At 46.7% G+C, this 17,039-nt stretch overlaps 1 protein-coding gene across 2 annotated transcripts in view; it reads left to right on the top strand.

The window, feature by feature from the left end:
* Positions 1-14,043: 14,043 nt before the first annotated feature.
* RAB22A (RAB22A, member RAS oncogene family) overlaps positions 14,044-17,039 on the top strand; it is a 53,258-nt gene continuing 50,262 nt past the window's right edge. For both annotated transcript variants that reach the window (XR_009740420.1, XM_061437054.1), the window contains exons 1-2: positions 14,044-14,183; positions 15,178-15,257. Coding sequence is in view for 1 of the 2 variants with exons in the window: in XM_061437054.1 (XP_061293038.1) it covers positions 14,148-14,183; positions 15,178-15,257 (116 nt within the window). In the remaining variant the exon portion in view is untranslated. The remainder of the gene's footprint in view (positions 14,184-15,177; positions 15,258-17,039) is intronic.

The raw sequence follows: 17,039 nt of genomic DNA, 5'->3' as shown, positions 1-17,039 counted from the left end.
TAGATAAAGCAGAAATAAGAAAAGTGGTACATAAATGACCAACTCCTGAAAATTACTGTATTTGTGTAATCCAGGGAAAATATTCCCACTAATAGGATCACATTCGTATGCAAACAATAGTGTCTTTTATTCCAAATTCTAAATGTAGGTGAACATTTTCCTTTGTGTGGATCAACATCCTGGCCCTTTCCAAAATCCTACTTGAAACCATATCAATGAGAGTATTACTATTTACTTGTAAATAATGTATTAAAATTGTTTAACTACTCCATAAAAGCAGCAGAGTTTACTGAAAAGAACATGCAAGGCCGAAGTGGAACCACTTCCCATAAAGGGAATGAAAATAGCCAGCAGGTTCAGGTTCAACTCTGATGGCATTCTGACCAGACACTGGGATTAATAACTTCTTCCTATGACATTTTAGGGCTTCCCTGGTGGCTCAGAGGGTAAAGAATCTGCCTACAATGCAGGAAACCTGGGTTTGATCCCTGGGTTGGGAAGATGCCCTGGAGAAGGGAATGGCTACCCACTCCGGTATTCTGGCCTGGAGAATTCCATGGACAGAGGAGCCTGGTGGGCTACAGTGCTGCTGCTGCTACTGCTACTAAGTCACCCCAGTCATGTCTGACTCTGTGCGACCCCATAGACAGCAGCCCACCAGGCTCCCCCGTCCCTGGGATTCTCCAGGCAAGAACACCGGAGTGGGTTGCCATTTCCTTCTCCAATGCATAAAAGTGAAAAGTGAAAGTGAGGTCACTCAGTTGTGTGCGACTCTTTGCGACCCCAGTCACTATGATATTTTAATTTTTTTTTTATTTAAGTCTTCAAAGACAAACAAAATCAATCAACAGCCGATGAACTATGTAATAACAGCAGGGTTTCTTAGCCCCGGCAGGAGTGGCGTGGTCAGTCTCGGTTGTGGGGCTGCTCTGTATGTCACAGGACACCCCGCAGCTTTCCTGGCCTCAACTCACAGGTGGCCAGGAGCACCCTGTCCCCACTCTGAAAATAAGAACGTCTCCAGACATTGCCACGGGTCCCTAGTCGAGAACCACTGTGAAAAAGAAAGACGTGGCAGGCGTCGTTACCTGGGCAGCCCCTGGTTGAGCGGATGGTCCCATAAGGGAAGGGGCCTCAGGTCAGCAGGAATGCCCCCTTGGCCCGCCTTGGCCTCTCAGACCTCACCTCCCACTACTCCTGCCCCCACGCCCCACCCACCCTGTCCTCCAACCACGCAGCTCCTCACTGTTCCCCCAGGACTCTGGTCACTTCCCTGGTGTGGGGGGGTCATTACACGACCCGGGGCTTCCCTCTGCCCAGAGGTCTGCTTCCCAAGGTATCCTCTTTGATAACGTCCTTCTTCTCAGTTAAATCTCTGCTCCCTCATCTTCTCACTGAGGTCCGCCCTGACCACCTGATTTTGAAACTGCACGCCTCCCGCCTATGCCCCACCCTACCCTGATCCACTTCTCTCTTTTTTCAGGGACTGGATCACCTTCTGACACGGAGAACATTCTCCTCCTGCATCTACTGCTTACGGTGGGTCCACCCCCGCACCGCCGCCGCTGCACCCAGGGCAAAAATCTGTCACTGACTCTTCGATATGCCTGGCACACAGCTGGCAATCAGTAGAAGCTGCTGAATGAACGAATGCATACATGGTAAAGAACTGTCGAGCTAGCCTGCTGTGCCTTCCTGACAGTGCCAGTAACACACAAAATGGCTCCTGCTCTCAGAAAGAATTTTCTAGGATGTACATTTCTAGCCACTGCCCATAGAGCAAACTGTCTGGCAACTGTTCACAGGAATAAGGAGTAAAGGTCTAATGGACACGGTGACACCAGGAGCAACTGATTATTCTGAAGCCCCACGAGTCCAGGTCACCCAGAAACATCGGGAATCTCAAGCATTCAAGCTAGAAATGAAATATGAAGTCGGGTATGAATTTGTTCAAATTTTTTCATTATACTCTCTCACATTTGGAAAAAAAAAAAAAAAAGTTACCTACCCCATTCATGAAAGCTTAAAATACTATGGAAAAGCAAAGACTTCTTAAGAAAATAGTCTCTAATACCTTCAAGGCTTCTTGGTCCCATGTAAAACATTTAAAAAACAATACTGATCATGACTGGCTTCATTTGCCATCTATGCAATGACTTTCAAGCAGCAGCTGCTAAGTTTGTGCCACGGGTTAGATTCATTGGCAAGTCTACACAGGACCACATTGACTCCTTGGGCTCTGATTGCTGGTGGCTCAGACGGAAAAGAGTCTGCCTGCAATGCAGGAGACGCAGGTTCAATGCCTGGGTCAGGAAGATCCCCTGGAGGGAATGGCAACCCACTCCAGTATTCCTGACTGCAGAATGCCATGGACAGAGGAGCCTGGCGGGCTACAGTCCATGGGGGGTTACACGGAGTTGGACACGACGGAGCGGCTAACACCTTCACTGATTTCTTACCAAAAATGACGAATAATGACAAAGGCTGAAGAGCTAAGAAGTGCTCTTTGCCTTGTAGGGGTGAGGGCCCCCTCGCACCACACCTTCTGCTCAGCACCCTGTCCGCCACTGCACATCTCCATGTCCACATAGTTCCTGAACTATAGGGTCCATGTTCCCATGACTGTGGTGCATATCAGCCAGTAGCTGTGGTGGCTACCTGCCCTCCAGTGGAACTGTCCAAGTTTAAAAACCCAGCTGACCAACTGAGAGATACAATGCTCATCCAACCAAAGCCAGAGTGGTTATGAAGCAGTAGTCTTAAGCTCACACAACCAAAGATGAGGTTGGCTCCTCTTCAGTGAGGTCCCGGTCAGTTTACAAATTATAATGGCACTATTACCCTTTGACCCTGATGCTAGGTGACTAAGTAGAAATAACAAACAAAACTCTTTTCTCGTTAACTATATTTCTGGAAGTTATAAACCTGGGGGGTGGGGTGGGAAAAAGGGTTGATAGCCTCTTCTATACTAACTGGTTACTCAAGGGTTATCTACCAAAAATAATGCACACTGTCAGTATACTCATCTTTTAAAACAGGCTGGGGCAAAGAATACATTGGATGAGGCTGCTCTGGCCAAAACACACAGTGGACATCTGTGTGCACACCAGTGCTTTTCATAAGACACCAATCTGTCTTAAAACAGGCTGAGTATGAACTAACACTTCAAATATAATGTTAGGTGGATGTGATGTATAGGTTCAAAGCACCTTAGATAACAAGCTAATAAAAAGAGGGAAAGAAAAGAAATGTTACACATCATTTTCCATCAAGAAAAGGATTAGAGGATCCACTACAAAAAAACAGAAGGTATGTTCACAGCAGACTCATGGCAACCACCCTCTGCTCTATCCACCGTGGTTGACTTCAGGAGATGACAGTATACCATAATTCAACAGAGTACTGGAGATTCAGATGACAAAGGCATGGTCCCCAGACTCGAGGCCCCCCAGGGAACAAAGACCTTCCCACACATAACAACACACAATCCCCCTGTGACAAGAGCCATGGAGTTCAGGTATAAACAAAGCAGGGAGGAGACTGGTTCTGCTTACAGAAGGAGGTGAAAGGAGGTGTTTCCCTAGGACAGAAGGGTATTTGAGTTGGACTTTGAAGATTGAGTAGGAGTCCACCACAGAGGAAGAGAGAGGGGGTCTGGGAAAGGGAAAGAGACCATTCTGGATGAAGGGAAGAGCACAGCAGGGGAAAAAGAAAGGCTGTTGCTGCCTCGGAGTGGCTCGGGAAGCCAGAAACTTCCCACGAAGCCACCAAGCCCTGGCTGAGCAGCCACCACAGAACTGGTTGGAAGCAGAAAGGCGAGAAAAAATAAACATAGTAAAACATGCCCAGAGAGATACGTTTATTGGCCCAGACATGAACAGGGGTAGAAATGGAGGCAGGATATTAGAGCATGACTACCCCAGTAAGTGTTTTCATTAAGCGTTCCTTCTCCAGACATGCCCGGAATTTAGGGTTCTCCGTTCAACATGCCATCTTGTCACTATGACTCAGTAAGACAGGCCACCCTGGGCCAGCCCAATTAGCCACCCAATCTCAATTTTCCACTCTTTAACACAGCACTCGGGGACGCTGGTTGAGAGAAGATGACAGATGGGCCCCCGTCTGTGTCCGTTTCAAAATATGAGAAGACTGGTTGATGACAGCCGACAAGGAGTCTAGCCTTATTTGCAAAATGTGCACTTAAAAAAAAAGGGGAGAGAGAGTGAGAAAACTGTATTAATGTAGAACTTACATAATTGATAATTCCTGCGCTTCTCATTAGCCACTCTTCAATGAACAATAACTAAGTCTCTGCAAGGCCTTAAATGATTTGGGGGGAGATGAGAGTAAACCATCCATTAATGTATTATTTAAAGTGGCTTCATCCTTCTTGCTAACAGGCTTATAAATACTAATGCGAATTCTTAAATTGGAACTATTTCTAAAAGCTAGACCAGACAAACCCAACCCATCTGAAAAAGAAAGAGCATTCTTGATTCTTCACTGGCTTTGTGGGAGAAGGAAGAAGGACCGACCCCTGAACGCTGCAGGTCCTTGTTGACTTAACTAAATTTCAACAGCAAGTTGCTCAGGCAAACTTTCTCTGTATAAATGCCATTCTCTAACAAGACCCACACAGATTTATTAGCTCCTGTATGAGCGGATCCGTCTGATGCATAATATTCTCTATCACAAATCTTGGAGGGCTACTGATGGTTGTTACTACTAGCACTATGGGTTGGCTGAACAGACCGACCCAACTCACAAGACGCTGGCCTTTCTACACCTTGCATACATGGAAATTCCTCTTTGATTTGTGGCTTTAATCACAGCTTCCAAAACTTGGTCATTATTTATGAGTCTGACTTTTATACTGACGGTCAAGGGGACACACTGACTCGGGTTACCTGATAGGCAAGCCATCTTTAGCTCCCAGCTGCCATGGGCTCCACGGTGATATTACACATCTCAATTTTCCTGCCGACCCACCTGGCTGGGGATAGAACTGGAGGAGGTGGGGGTGAGGGGGCCTGAGTCTACACAGCGTTAATGAGTACAAGAGTTCTGCTAGAAAATGCAGTGATTTCCCCCCCAGACATGAGGAAGATTCAAAAAGGAAAAAAGGTTGGAAAAGAAAACCAACAGCCGCTGGGGTGAGTGTTATGTGTGGGTGCATGTGTGTGCCGAGTCACTTCAGTTGTGTCCAACTATTTGTGACTCTGAACTGCAGCCCACCAGGCTCCTCTGTCCATGGGATTCTCTAGGCAAGAATACCAGAGCGGGTTGCCACGCCCTCCCCCAGGGGATCTTCCTGATCCAGGGATCCAACCCAAATCTCTTATGTCTCCTGCACTGGCAGGCGGAGTCTTGGCTCTATTTTCTTGCTGCTCAAGATACTTGAGGCAATCAAGCAATGCAGGCCGACATTACACCACTATTCTAACAATCACCTTGGCCACGTTGCCAGGAGGGTCACCTTTCTCCTTGTGGAAAGCAGCACACTCCTCTGAGGATGTGCTAGTTCGGACACGCGTTTGGATGCATGAGTCCCATGCCCGGCTCACACGTCCCACCCTGCCCTCACCTGCCCCGCTTGCTCTCCACCATCTTCCTCTTGCACTGACCCCGTCCCCCCAACCCATGGCTATGCTCTCCCTTGTGCCTCCATCTTAAAAAGCAATGCTTTTCAGAAAAGTGTATAGATAGTAAGTGATCCACATGACAAACTTTTAAACTGAATATACTCAGCTCAAGAAAGAATCTTTCTAGCTTCTCCAAACCCGCCCCCCCCATCCATGCTCCCTCCCACTTTCTGCCTTACATGTGTTGGGGGAGTCGGGGCACACTCTCCTGCCTTCTTCATCAGATCACGGAGATTGCCGTGCCATTTCTGCGCTCTGTGTAAATAGTCACGCAGTCTCTACCTTTTGTATATGGCTTCCTTCACTGACCACTATGTGATGTTCATCTGTATTACTGAGTGGAGCTGGAGATCACTCACTCTTAGAGCTGCATTGTTTTCCACTGTGTAAACATAACTACACTTTATAATCCATTGTACTCAATGAGGACATGTGTGTGGGTTCTAGTTTTCAACTATTAAGAATAGTTAAGAACTATTAAGAACATAGTTTTCAACTACGACCCTGTCTTCTTTCCATTATTGGCTCTGCTGGGTCATTCTGGCATGTAGAATCTTGTTTCAGCATGTGAATTCTTAGTTGTGGCATGTGGGATCTAGTTCCCTGATTAGGGATTGCACAGGGACCCCCTGCATCAGGAGAGCGGAGTCTTAGCCATTGGGCCACCAGGGAAGTTCTGACCATGACTTTTTGAAAACATGTGTTCACATTTTGTTGGGCAAATAACCAGGCATGGAACTGTTGAGTCCATCTTTTTTTTTTTTTTAAGGTTCTCAGAGTAGATACAAATAACGCAAATCTGTTCTGGGCTCTTCTATCTAAGAAGCAAAGCAAGTGATTTCAATCCCTCCAACCTCTCAAGCTGCTTCTTCTGGAAAGGGTCTGTTTTCCCTGCTAGACTGGGAGCTCCCCAAAGCAGTGCTGCTAAGTCAAGTCAGTCGTGTCCGACTCTGTGAGATCCTATAGACAGAAGCCCACCAGGCTCCTCTATCCCCGGGATTCTCCAGGCAAGAACAGAGGAGTGGGTTGCCATTTCCTTCTCCAATGCATGAATGTGAGAAGTGAAAGTGAAGTCACTCAGTCGTATCCGACTTTTAGAGGCCCCATGGACTGTAGCCTACCAGGCTCCTCCAACCATGGGATTTCCCAGGCAAGAGTACTGGAGTGGGGTGCCATTGCCTTCTCCGCCCCAAAGCAGTGACCATTCCTCAAAATGCCCAAAGGCCAGCCAGCATCTGGAATACAGTGGGTGCTCAATGCAGGACCACTGAGCTACAGGACTGCAGGCAACACTGCCTCAACCCCTGCAGCCTTCCCAACTCATTCTGGCCTGGCTTCTGCTCCTTGGCTTCATAGGAGAAGTTCTCACTGAGGTCATTCGCCCATGGCCCTCCTGGGCTTGAGCCAAATCAACCGGCACCTCCCATCTGCGCCATTGCTACTCTCGCCTGTCCTCTAGGTGGGAGCAGCTCTGGGATGGGGCCCAGGGATTCTTCATCCCTCTTCCCCCAGCACCTCCCGCAGGCTGGTGCCTGGGAGGCACCGGAAGAACATCTATTACCCAGATGATTTTCCAAACAGGGAAAGTGAGCACCTGCCCTCATCTCTAATTTTTTTTTTCTCCAATCAGGTTAAGGCTAAGTGATGTTCTGAAGCTCAGAATTGCTTCCTCTTTCATTAGCTAGACTTTGTTGCAGAAATTTCTGCTTAAAAAAAAAAAATCTTAATTTGTGGTGTAGAAAGCCATATAAAACTCTTTTTAAACAGAGACAATTCCAGGGAATCTCTGGTGTTCACCTGTTTCTCTCACAGGAAATGGAAAATACAGAACAACTAGAGTAAAACGCATTACGATTATCAGACAGGAAGCAAGGCTGACTCAGCTCCCACCACACTGACTCTTCTGTTCCTTGCCACCCTCATCCTGTTGGAAGGAGATAGGTACATGCTTCTAATCCCCAAACACCAACAGGAAAAGTGAGACGTGAAGTCTGAGCGGCTTTTCGAGGGCTACCCAACAGGGCAGGGCTTGTGCCAGCAGAAGTCAGCTCTTCGGACTGAGCCCCTTGGGAAAGGCAGCCTCTGGGCTGGCTCAGCTAATCGATGGACTTCGGGGCTCTGATGGGACAAAATCAAGTTTCAGAGAAAGACAAATATCATGTGATATAGCTTACAGATGGAATCTTTAAAAAATGACACAAACGAACTTATTTACAAAACAGACTCACGGACTAGAAAACAAACTTATGGTTATCAAAGGGGAAGTGGGGAAAGATAAATTAGGAGCTTGGGATTAACATATACACACTACTATATATAAAATAGGTAACCAACCAACAAGGATCTATTGTATAGCACAGAGAACTATACTCAATATCTTGCAATAGCCTATAATGGGAAAGAATCTGAAAAAGAAAATATATAAAATAAATATATAATTTAAAAGATTTATATATATACATAATACATATATAACTGAATCACTTTGCTGTACACATGAACCTAACACAATGTTGTAAATTACACTTCAAATAAACCACCCCCTCAAAAAAGGGGGGTAAAAATAGAATCAAGTTTGATTTAGAACAGAAGGCCAAATCCAGCCCACTGCCTGTGTTTGTAAATAAAACTTTATTAGCAAACAACTATGTCCATTCATTTATGTATATCTGTGAGTGCTACTTGGAGAAGGAAATAGCAACCCACTCCAGTATTCTTGCCTAGAGAATCCCATGGACAGAGGATCCTGGTGGGCTGCTGTCCATAAGGTCGCACAGAGTCAGACACGTCTGAAGCGACTTAGCATGCATACATGGATTGGAGAAGGAAATGCCAACCCACTCCTGTATTCTTGCCTGGAGAATCCCAGGGACAGAGGAGCCTGGTGGGCTGCCGTCTATGGGGTCACACACAGTCAGACACGACTGAAGCAACTTAGCTGCTACAGCAGCAGCAGCGAGTGCTACTAGACTACAATGGCAGACTTGAGTGCTTGCATTAGGACTTCGGGCCAGCAAAGTCTAAAATGTTTACTGTCTGATCCTTTATGGGGAAAAAAAAAATTGCCCATCTCTGATTTAGAGAACAATCTAATGGCTGGATTTCATTCTATTTCCCAACTGTTAATATACTCAAGTTCCTGTTCAAACTAGTTCACTCAACAGGGAGGTTTTTACTTAATTTTTTTGACAATCTTTGATTCAAGTTTATGTAATAGTTCAGAGAAAAATTTCAGTGGTTTGGTTTAGGGATCAAATTAATATAGTTTCTCCGCTTGCTTGTGGTCCTTGAGCAGAACATTGTTACAAACCTGACCAAAGTGGGCAGGTGAAACAGAATGCTTCCTGCTCTGGAGGGTGTCTTTTATTCAAGCTTGAACATACTCCACTCCTTCTATTCTAAGAGTCTATCTGTAGTCCTCAAACTTAGCTAATCCTATTTCTAACAAAGAAACACACATCATTTGATGGCACCTAGTTTTCTTCATCAATAGGAGTATACCTTTTTCCAACTTCTTTCATAGCTACCTCTTGAAACCTGAACGTTTGGAAAGAAATACACTGTCCCGCAAATACTAATACATTTTCCAAGTCTGTGTTTTGAAGCTAAATATATCTTACAATAACATGGCAGCTGAATTCAGAACTGAAATCCAGCATTAAACCCTTCATATAGACGTTTGATCATATATGAAACTTTCATCTCATTTTTAAAAACTTTTTATTAAGGAAATTTTCAAACATATGCAAAAACATAATACTATAATAAACCCCCACACCCTTAACCAGCCAGTTTCAACAAATAGTCTGCCAACTTTTCCCACTCATCTTTCTTTCCAACTTGTTGATTATTTACTGTTTGCTGCAGTATTTTAAAAGCAGACCTCACAGATCATATTGTTTCACCCACAAATGCCTATTTGCTTCTGTTAAATAAGGTCCTTCGCCTTCAAACAAAACTGTGACACCACTATCACATCTGACAAGATTAATAATAATTCTTCATATAACCTAATACCTGGGTCAAGTTTAATTTTCCCCACTGTCTCAATAATGTCTTTTTATAGCTCATTTGTTCAACTAAGGATCCACATATGACCATATATTATACTTTGTTGATAGGTCTCTTTATATCTGCAACAGAGTCCCCTCACTTTTTTCCACCCACCACTAGTACACATTTAAATTCTAATTGGTCAAGCAAGCCTTACCAGGAGTGACACCTCTTAGCCCCCACAAGCTTTAATCAACCCAGCCGCTGACAGGCCTATAAGCCCTTGAGGCAGAGATGCACCCAGCTCCAACTTCCGCGTGCAGTCTACCACCAGGACCACTGTGTCTGGCCATCTCACACTCTTTTTGCTCTCAAGAGAAGGAATTTAGGTTGTTTCAGCAGGCTAATTCACTAAAATTGTCTTTTTTGTGCTCCAATGGCCCAGAGACTGAATGATTTTGAAAAAACACGGCAACCTTTCCTGATGGCTTCTTTTTGAAGTGAGCCAATTTAATGAAGAAATCACAAAGTAAATCAGACAAGCCTCGTAATCCATCTTGGTTACCAGTAACGACATTAACTGAACACCTAGATCATGGAGGGAGGACACTAGGTTATAAAAAGGATGACCAATGTCCCTGGCCAAGGAGACTTAGAGCCTAGATGAAATGGCTATCCCGTCATTTAGACCAAAAAAAAGTCCAAGGAAGACAACAGATGCAGAACCCACCCAAACCAACAAACTGTGCCCTCCCATTAGCTTAAGAATATTTGTGAGATTGATCTATGTGATGGAATAAAAAGAGGAAGAGTCAGAACTAGTCAAACTAGTCTGATTGCTAGTTTTGCTAGTTCTATCATTTATGACCTATGCCGTACTGAATAAGTCACTTAACCTCTCTGATTCTGTTTCATCATTTATAAAACAGGAACAATCCCGCCTACCACACAGTAGCAACCCTTAACACAGGAACAGAAAATCTTACATGAATGCCTAGTAGTAATGATGACAGCTAAAATAATAACAGTAATAATCAATGAATGGAATACTCTATGCCAGGCACTGGGCTAAGATGTCTTTTTTTAAATACTTTATTAATTAATTATTTATTTGCTGGGTCTTAGTTGCAGCTTTTGGGATCTTCAATCTTTGATGAGGCATGTGTGATTTTTTTAGGTGCAGCATTCAAACTCTTGGTTGGATAATGTGAGATCTAGTTCCCTGACCAAGGATCGAACCCAGGCCCCCTACTTTGGGAGTGTAAGTCTTAGCCACTGGACCACCAAGAAGTCCCTAAAACATTTTGTGTCTTCTGTTTCATCTAATCCTTGTATCAGTCCTATGAAGCATCTCCAGTTGTCAGGTCTTCCAGATGAAGAAAGTGAACAAAGGTGAGTGATCAGCTCATGCTGACTCAACTAAAGACAGGAAGTGGGTCACCGGACCTCAGGGTTTTTGCCATAATCACAGTGTAATAATGCCTCCCAAATACTACCACAGTAAAGTGTAAAGGTGGGACCCAGGGCAGCATAAGTACTGGGGGGGAAAGGCCCTCTTATTATGGCTATTAATTAGACCAATTATATTGTAATTTCATAGATACAGCATCCTGAAGACTCCACATCTGTGCAATAAGGAAGCCTTGGGAGGCTCCCCGAGTGGCCCTACCCATGGCCTGGGTGTGTTCAGAGCCATGATGCTGGTTTCCTTCCTTACCGGGACAAGTCTTCAGCAGTCTCCTAAACAGTAAGTGTCACCTAAGATATGTACAAATAGAGCCAAAATCAGAATTATTTTCCTATATAATCTCTTAATTCCTTTCTGTATACATATACAGAAAAGACAAAAGGAAGTTACCTGCCAGAAGAGATCCAATTGCCTGCCACCACCACCCTTTGAAAGTCCAAGCTAGCCAAGGGGAAGAAGCAACTGTGGAACTGAGGCCCTGATCTACAGTTCCAGCAGATTTCCTTGCCAACAGCCAGGTGAGGAAAGCCATTTTGAACCCTCCCATCTCCCCAGAGTTCCAGAGAACACATGAGGCTTCTGTATCACCCAGTCAATGCACAGAATTGTTATGCTGTTGATTTAAACCACTAAGTGTTCAGGTAGTTTGTTAGATAACTGAAAAATAGCCAAAAAACAGCTTTTCCAGACAGGCCAAATACTAAATCTATGAATGAGAGGTGCCTTAACAGCAGCTTACTGTTGCTTATCAAGAGCAATGCTACATTCCTTCCATTCAAAGACACCCATTGACTGAAACATTTTGTAAACCCACGGCCCACATTGTACCTTGCTCCACAGTATTCAATAATTATGAATAATGATCACATCAATAATAATGGCAGGTAATATTTACTGTTTCTTATGTACAAGACTTCATGCTAAACCTTTTATTTTTTATATATTTATTTGGCTGTGCCAGATCTTAGCTGCAGCACACAGTATCTCTGATCGTCATCAAGGCATGCAGGACCTTCTAACTGCAGTATGTAGGATCTTGAGTTACGGCATGCAAACTCTCAGTTATGGCATGTGAGATCTAGTTCCCCCACCAGGGATTGAACCTGGGCCCCCTGCATTAGAAGCACAGAGTCTTAGCCTCTGGACCGCCAAAGAAGTTCCTAAACCTTTTATTAGTTAACCTCTACTAAAGCCCTCTGAGGTGGACCATTATTATGCCCATTCTACAGATGAAGCCAATGAAGCTCAGAGAGGTACAGTGACTTGGCCAGGATCACACAGCCAGTAAAGAGTGGCTCAGGACTTCACCCTCTGGCCATCTGACTCCAGAACCCACAACCACTGGCCCCTTCAAGGGTCATTTTACTTTAATAAAGTTGCCACCTTCTGAAAGAAATAGTGTATAAATTACACGTTTTTGAAAGAATATGTGTATTCAGCAAGAATATGTGTATTCTTTCAGAAATATGTCTATAAATAAATGTGCCTGACCTATGGTATTTTCAGTAAACCCTAGTTCTGGTTAGTAGGAAACTTGTAGATGCAGAAGGAAAGAACACAGTAAGCCCCATTGATGTTGGTTACTGTGATGGTTTGTACAGGCTTCCTTCATCAGCAAGCACCCAGGGTTTGGTAATTATCTGTTTACAAGTTGGCTCTCTTCCAGGCCTGTGAGAGCCGTCACAGTCTCAGGTTCATCTTTGTAGGTTCTGGGATCGGCACATGGCCTGGCCCAGAAACAGGAGGTCCTCAAGAAAAGTTTGCTGAATGGAAAAGAAATGCTTCATTCACCACCAGTGCGAACTTGCCTAAACAGGTACATCTTCTCCACCCATCAGTCCTTAGTGATTCTAAAGGAGAGGGCAGGAAGGTACAGGAGGGAGACCCATTGGAGAAAGGCAGGTACCAGTGGGCTCCTCAATGGGCTTGTGGCCAAGACACTGGAGAAGTCTGTGCGAGTCTGTGGCCGGCCACACGTAGAGCCGGACCTCCCAAACTCCCCGGCATTCTGAAAAGTCCTGGGGGACAACTGGAGACCCTGGCTGGAAGACCCCCGACCCCGGAGGGGGCCACGCCTCCTCCCGCCGGGAATCGCCAGGATGAACGAAGCACTAGCTCTCCCGGGCCACCGCAGGAGGAGGAGGAAGAGAAAGAAAGTAAGAGAAAGTCAGAAGTTTTCCAACAAAAATCCTCCCCACTGCGGGGAGGGCTCCCCGTCCTCTACCGCCCCCGCCCAGTGAGGAGGGACCGCCACAAGTGATCAAGGCAATTGGGGGTCCCCCTATTCTGGTTCCAACACGAAGAGCCCAGCCTGTAGATCCCACATCCGCCTTCTGTGCACCCCTAATTCTGCGAGAAGTTCCCAGGGAGGGGCGGGATGCCCCAACTGTTACTTACAATCGTCCAAGTCATTCTGCAAGTCCACAAAGTACAGGGACATCTCTGAAAACCAAGAGACACACAAGGAGTTACGAGGGGGCTGCGGCAGGTGGGCTCAGGGACTGTTGTGGGGGTCCTCGGGCCTCGGGGGTTGTTCCGGCTGAAGGGGAGGGGGCGCCCCAGGAGCTGGACCCCATTCACCCGCCATCTTGGGATGACCTGGAGGCGGGGCCGGCGCCTGAGGGGCGGGGCCTGAGTGATAGGGGCGGGGCATATGGCTTAGTGTTCCGCCCCCTCACTGCTAGCCCCGCCCTCGAGCCCGGGCCTCCCCGCAAGCCTCGCTGCGCCGGCCGGCCCCGCCCTCTCGGCGAAGGTGGCTGCCGAAGTGGGCGGGGAGGTCAGGTGACCCGGCCGGCGTCTCAAGATGGCGGCTGCGGTGGCCCCCGGGAACCCGCGGCACCGTCCGGGCTGCTGAGACGGACCCCGCGCGGCTGGCGACGGACGGGCCGGGCCGAGGGCCAGCGAACGGGCGGCCGCCGCCTCTGCGCGCCCCGCGGCCGGGGCTAGGCCGTGCGGCGGCGGCGCCGGGGGATGCTTGTGCTGGGCCGGGCCTCTCCCTTCTTAACTTAAGGCGGCGGCGGGCCCGCGCCCCTGGCTCCCAGGCCATGGCGCTGAGGGAGCTCAAAGTGTGTCTGCTGGGGGTGAGTGGCGGCGAGCCGACCGGGAGGGCCGCGGGAGGCCGGGCGGGCCGCAGACCAGGGCGTGCCCACGTCCCCTCCGCCCCTTGCCCCAGACTGGGTGCGGAACACCGCCTACCTGTCCGGAGCCTCGCTTCTGCCCCCTGGGCCATCCCGCCCACCTGGCCGCACCCTCCTGAAGGATTTTGCTGTCGGTAGGGTTCACCCTTGCCCCTCCCTGGTGCCCAGGGACTCTTCCTGCCCCCCAAAGGGTAAAGAGTCCTCCCTGCCCTTCCATTGCTTTTGGGTTAAGAGCAGTCTTAAATAGTTTTCCTAGGTACTAGTTAGGAGTTGGCCAAGGCTTGCAAAGTAAGACTAGTAACAGGTCTTCTGTTTTACAAGCAGCATTAGTCTGCTTTCCTGTCTGCTTGGTGTTTTTGAACTTGTGGAATATCCCTGATACTTAACGCAGATTTACCTTCCTGGGGTGGGAGTGGGACATTCAAATCAAAAAGCCCCCAAAACTGGTTTGAAGCTTCAGCTGCCTAACTTGTCAAGGCAACTTTGCGATTTCAGAGCATACTTTCTGAAGTTGATGCTCTCTTACCAGAGTTGCCGCTTTAAAGACTGAGAAAGATTTCAATAACTTAGTCTTACCCCTTCCCATATTGGGTGGGGCTGGGATGTATCAGGAATTACTCAGAAGTAGTTCAAGAGTTCATTCTTAACGTAGACTTGTTAGAGATCAATTGAGTTTGTCACTTTGCACACTACGCAGAAACTTGGGGTCTTTCAGAAGATCCTCACATCTTTTGTAAACTCAGATATCCTCTCCTACAATACATTTTGAAATCTTATCATTACTCTGCTGAATTTTTATGAAAACCTCCTTTGCATTTCTTTAAAATTCACCTATCCAGGATGATTTATCCAAAATCCTGAACTTGGGGCACAAGGCAGTTTTTGGTATGTGCCAGCAAGTAACTTTTTCTTCTTCACCTCTCTCGTTGTATTTCAGGATACAGGTGTGGGTAAATCAAGCATTGTGTGGCGGTTCGTGGAAGACAGTTTTGATCCGAACATCAACCCAACAATAGGGTAAGAGGTTATGTTTACTGAAAATGCATCTAAAGGTGTACTGAAAAGTCCTTTCAAACAAAGGTGTGTTACAAGGGTAGGCATCCCCATTCTAAAAGCTAGTGAATTTGGAGACAGTGATTACCATCATCTCGAGAAGAACTTGAAACAGTAGAGCAAGGATTGATGTGTTTTAGGAAAATCATCTTTTAACTTGTGAGGAGTGAGAACTTGAGAGTGAAAGTATGGAATTAAAGTTTTACTTATTAGAATATACATAGAGCCTTCAATCTGTGAATAGGAACAGCAGATTTCACCTTGAAATAAGGCAGAAGAAATAGATCTTAATGCTTTTTTCCTCTGGCATGTCAACTAAAAGATACTTTAGATGGCTTTAGCTCTTCCTGAAAAATAGTTTGAAGTCTGAACCCTTCTTACACATTTCAGCACTATGGCTGCACATTCCAGTAGCTGTGATGAATTAACAGAGTAATACCAAAATGTAAGCCTTTTGGAGGTACCTGGTTCATAGGAAAAGTGAAACTGACTGGCTATAGGTTTTTGACTCTAAATTTTTCAGGCTGTTTAAACTTCGTACTGTTAACACTTCCTCTGTAAGAAGTTGTGTTTTGTGTCTTTTAATACTCTTGTTAAGCTTATAAAACTAGGTAGCTGCTATGCAAATCCTCACCCAATTGGTTGTTTCCACTTAAAGAAAAATTCTGTTCTGCCTAATGGGGACATAATTCACAGCGTGCACGTCCACATTTGAAGGCATTAAGATGAAACCACCACTGACTCTTTGAAGTTCGAGTGACTTTGAATGTTCTTCAGGAAAGGACTGGGCATGTCTGCAAGTTTGATGTGTGAACTCATCCTCCTCTAGGCCTGCCTGTCACTACCTGCGTGGGAAAGTGAAGGGACAGGAAGTGCCAGTAGGCCCTGCTGCTGCCTCAGGGAGCGACACTCCTCACACTAGTCAGCGCCTCAAGCCCCACCGCCAGCTCTGTTAGAGGTGCCGCCTCGCCAGGGAAGAGGGGGGCTGACAAGGAGGTCTGTGGCCCTGTCCTGGGCGGCCAGGCCTCCCTGTTTGGCCGCGCACCCAGTCCCTAAGCCCAGCTGTCTTCCCCATTTAGTCTGGGTGAATGTCTCACAGAAAGAGCGATTTGAGGCTTTCCCGTCATCTCCTCCACCCTCCCGTTTCTCTATCCTTGGCACATGTGTTCCTCCTTCACAATCAGCCCCACACACGCCTGAGCTCGGGAGCAACCCCCGACTCCTTCCCCAGCCCTGCTCCCCTTAGACAGGGCCATTCCCCAGGCCTGCTGGGCAAACTGGGGGCTCTGGAACAAGAGCTTACTGCTTCTTCAGCCTTCTGCCAACCATCCCACCCCCCTGCTCTGCTGAAATCACCTTCCCTCAGGACCTGCTTCCGTCTCACTGACAAAGCCAAGGGCTGTTTCCTTTCATTATTGCTCATCCAGTGCCGGCTGTATGCCAGATGCTAGCCTGGGTGCTGGTGATTCGGAGCAGGGCTCAGCAGACCATGGCCTTTTGGTCCACCTCTCAATTCAAAGATAAAGCCTTACCAAAACACAGCATACCTGTTCATTTATATGTGGTCTCCACTGCTTTCCGGCTCAAGGGCAGAGTTGTATAGCTGTGACTGAGACCCCATGGCCCACAAAGCCCAGAGTATTATTTAGAGCTTTTCAGGAAAAGTTGAAAAGCCCCTCCTGCCCTCAGGTACCTTCCAAGACGGAGAGAGACATACTGTGTAACCAAAGCACAGAAAATGAGTTC

This window comes from Bos javanicus, chromosome 13 (assembly GCF_032452875.1).
Source record: "Bos javanicus breed banteng chromosome 13, ARS-OSU_banteng_1.0, whole genome shotgun sequence".
Classification (NCBI taxonomy): domain Eukaryota; kingdom Metazoa; phylum Chordata; class Mammalia; order Artiodactyla; family Bovidae; genus Bos; species Bos javanicus.
The sequence above is the reverse complement of the archived record's forward strand: the minus strand, read 5'-3'. Positions and strand labels throughout refer to the sequence as shown.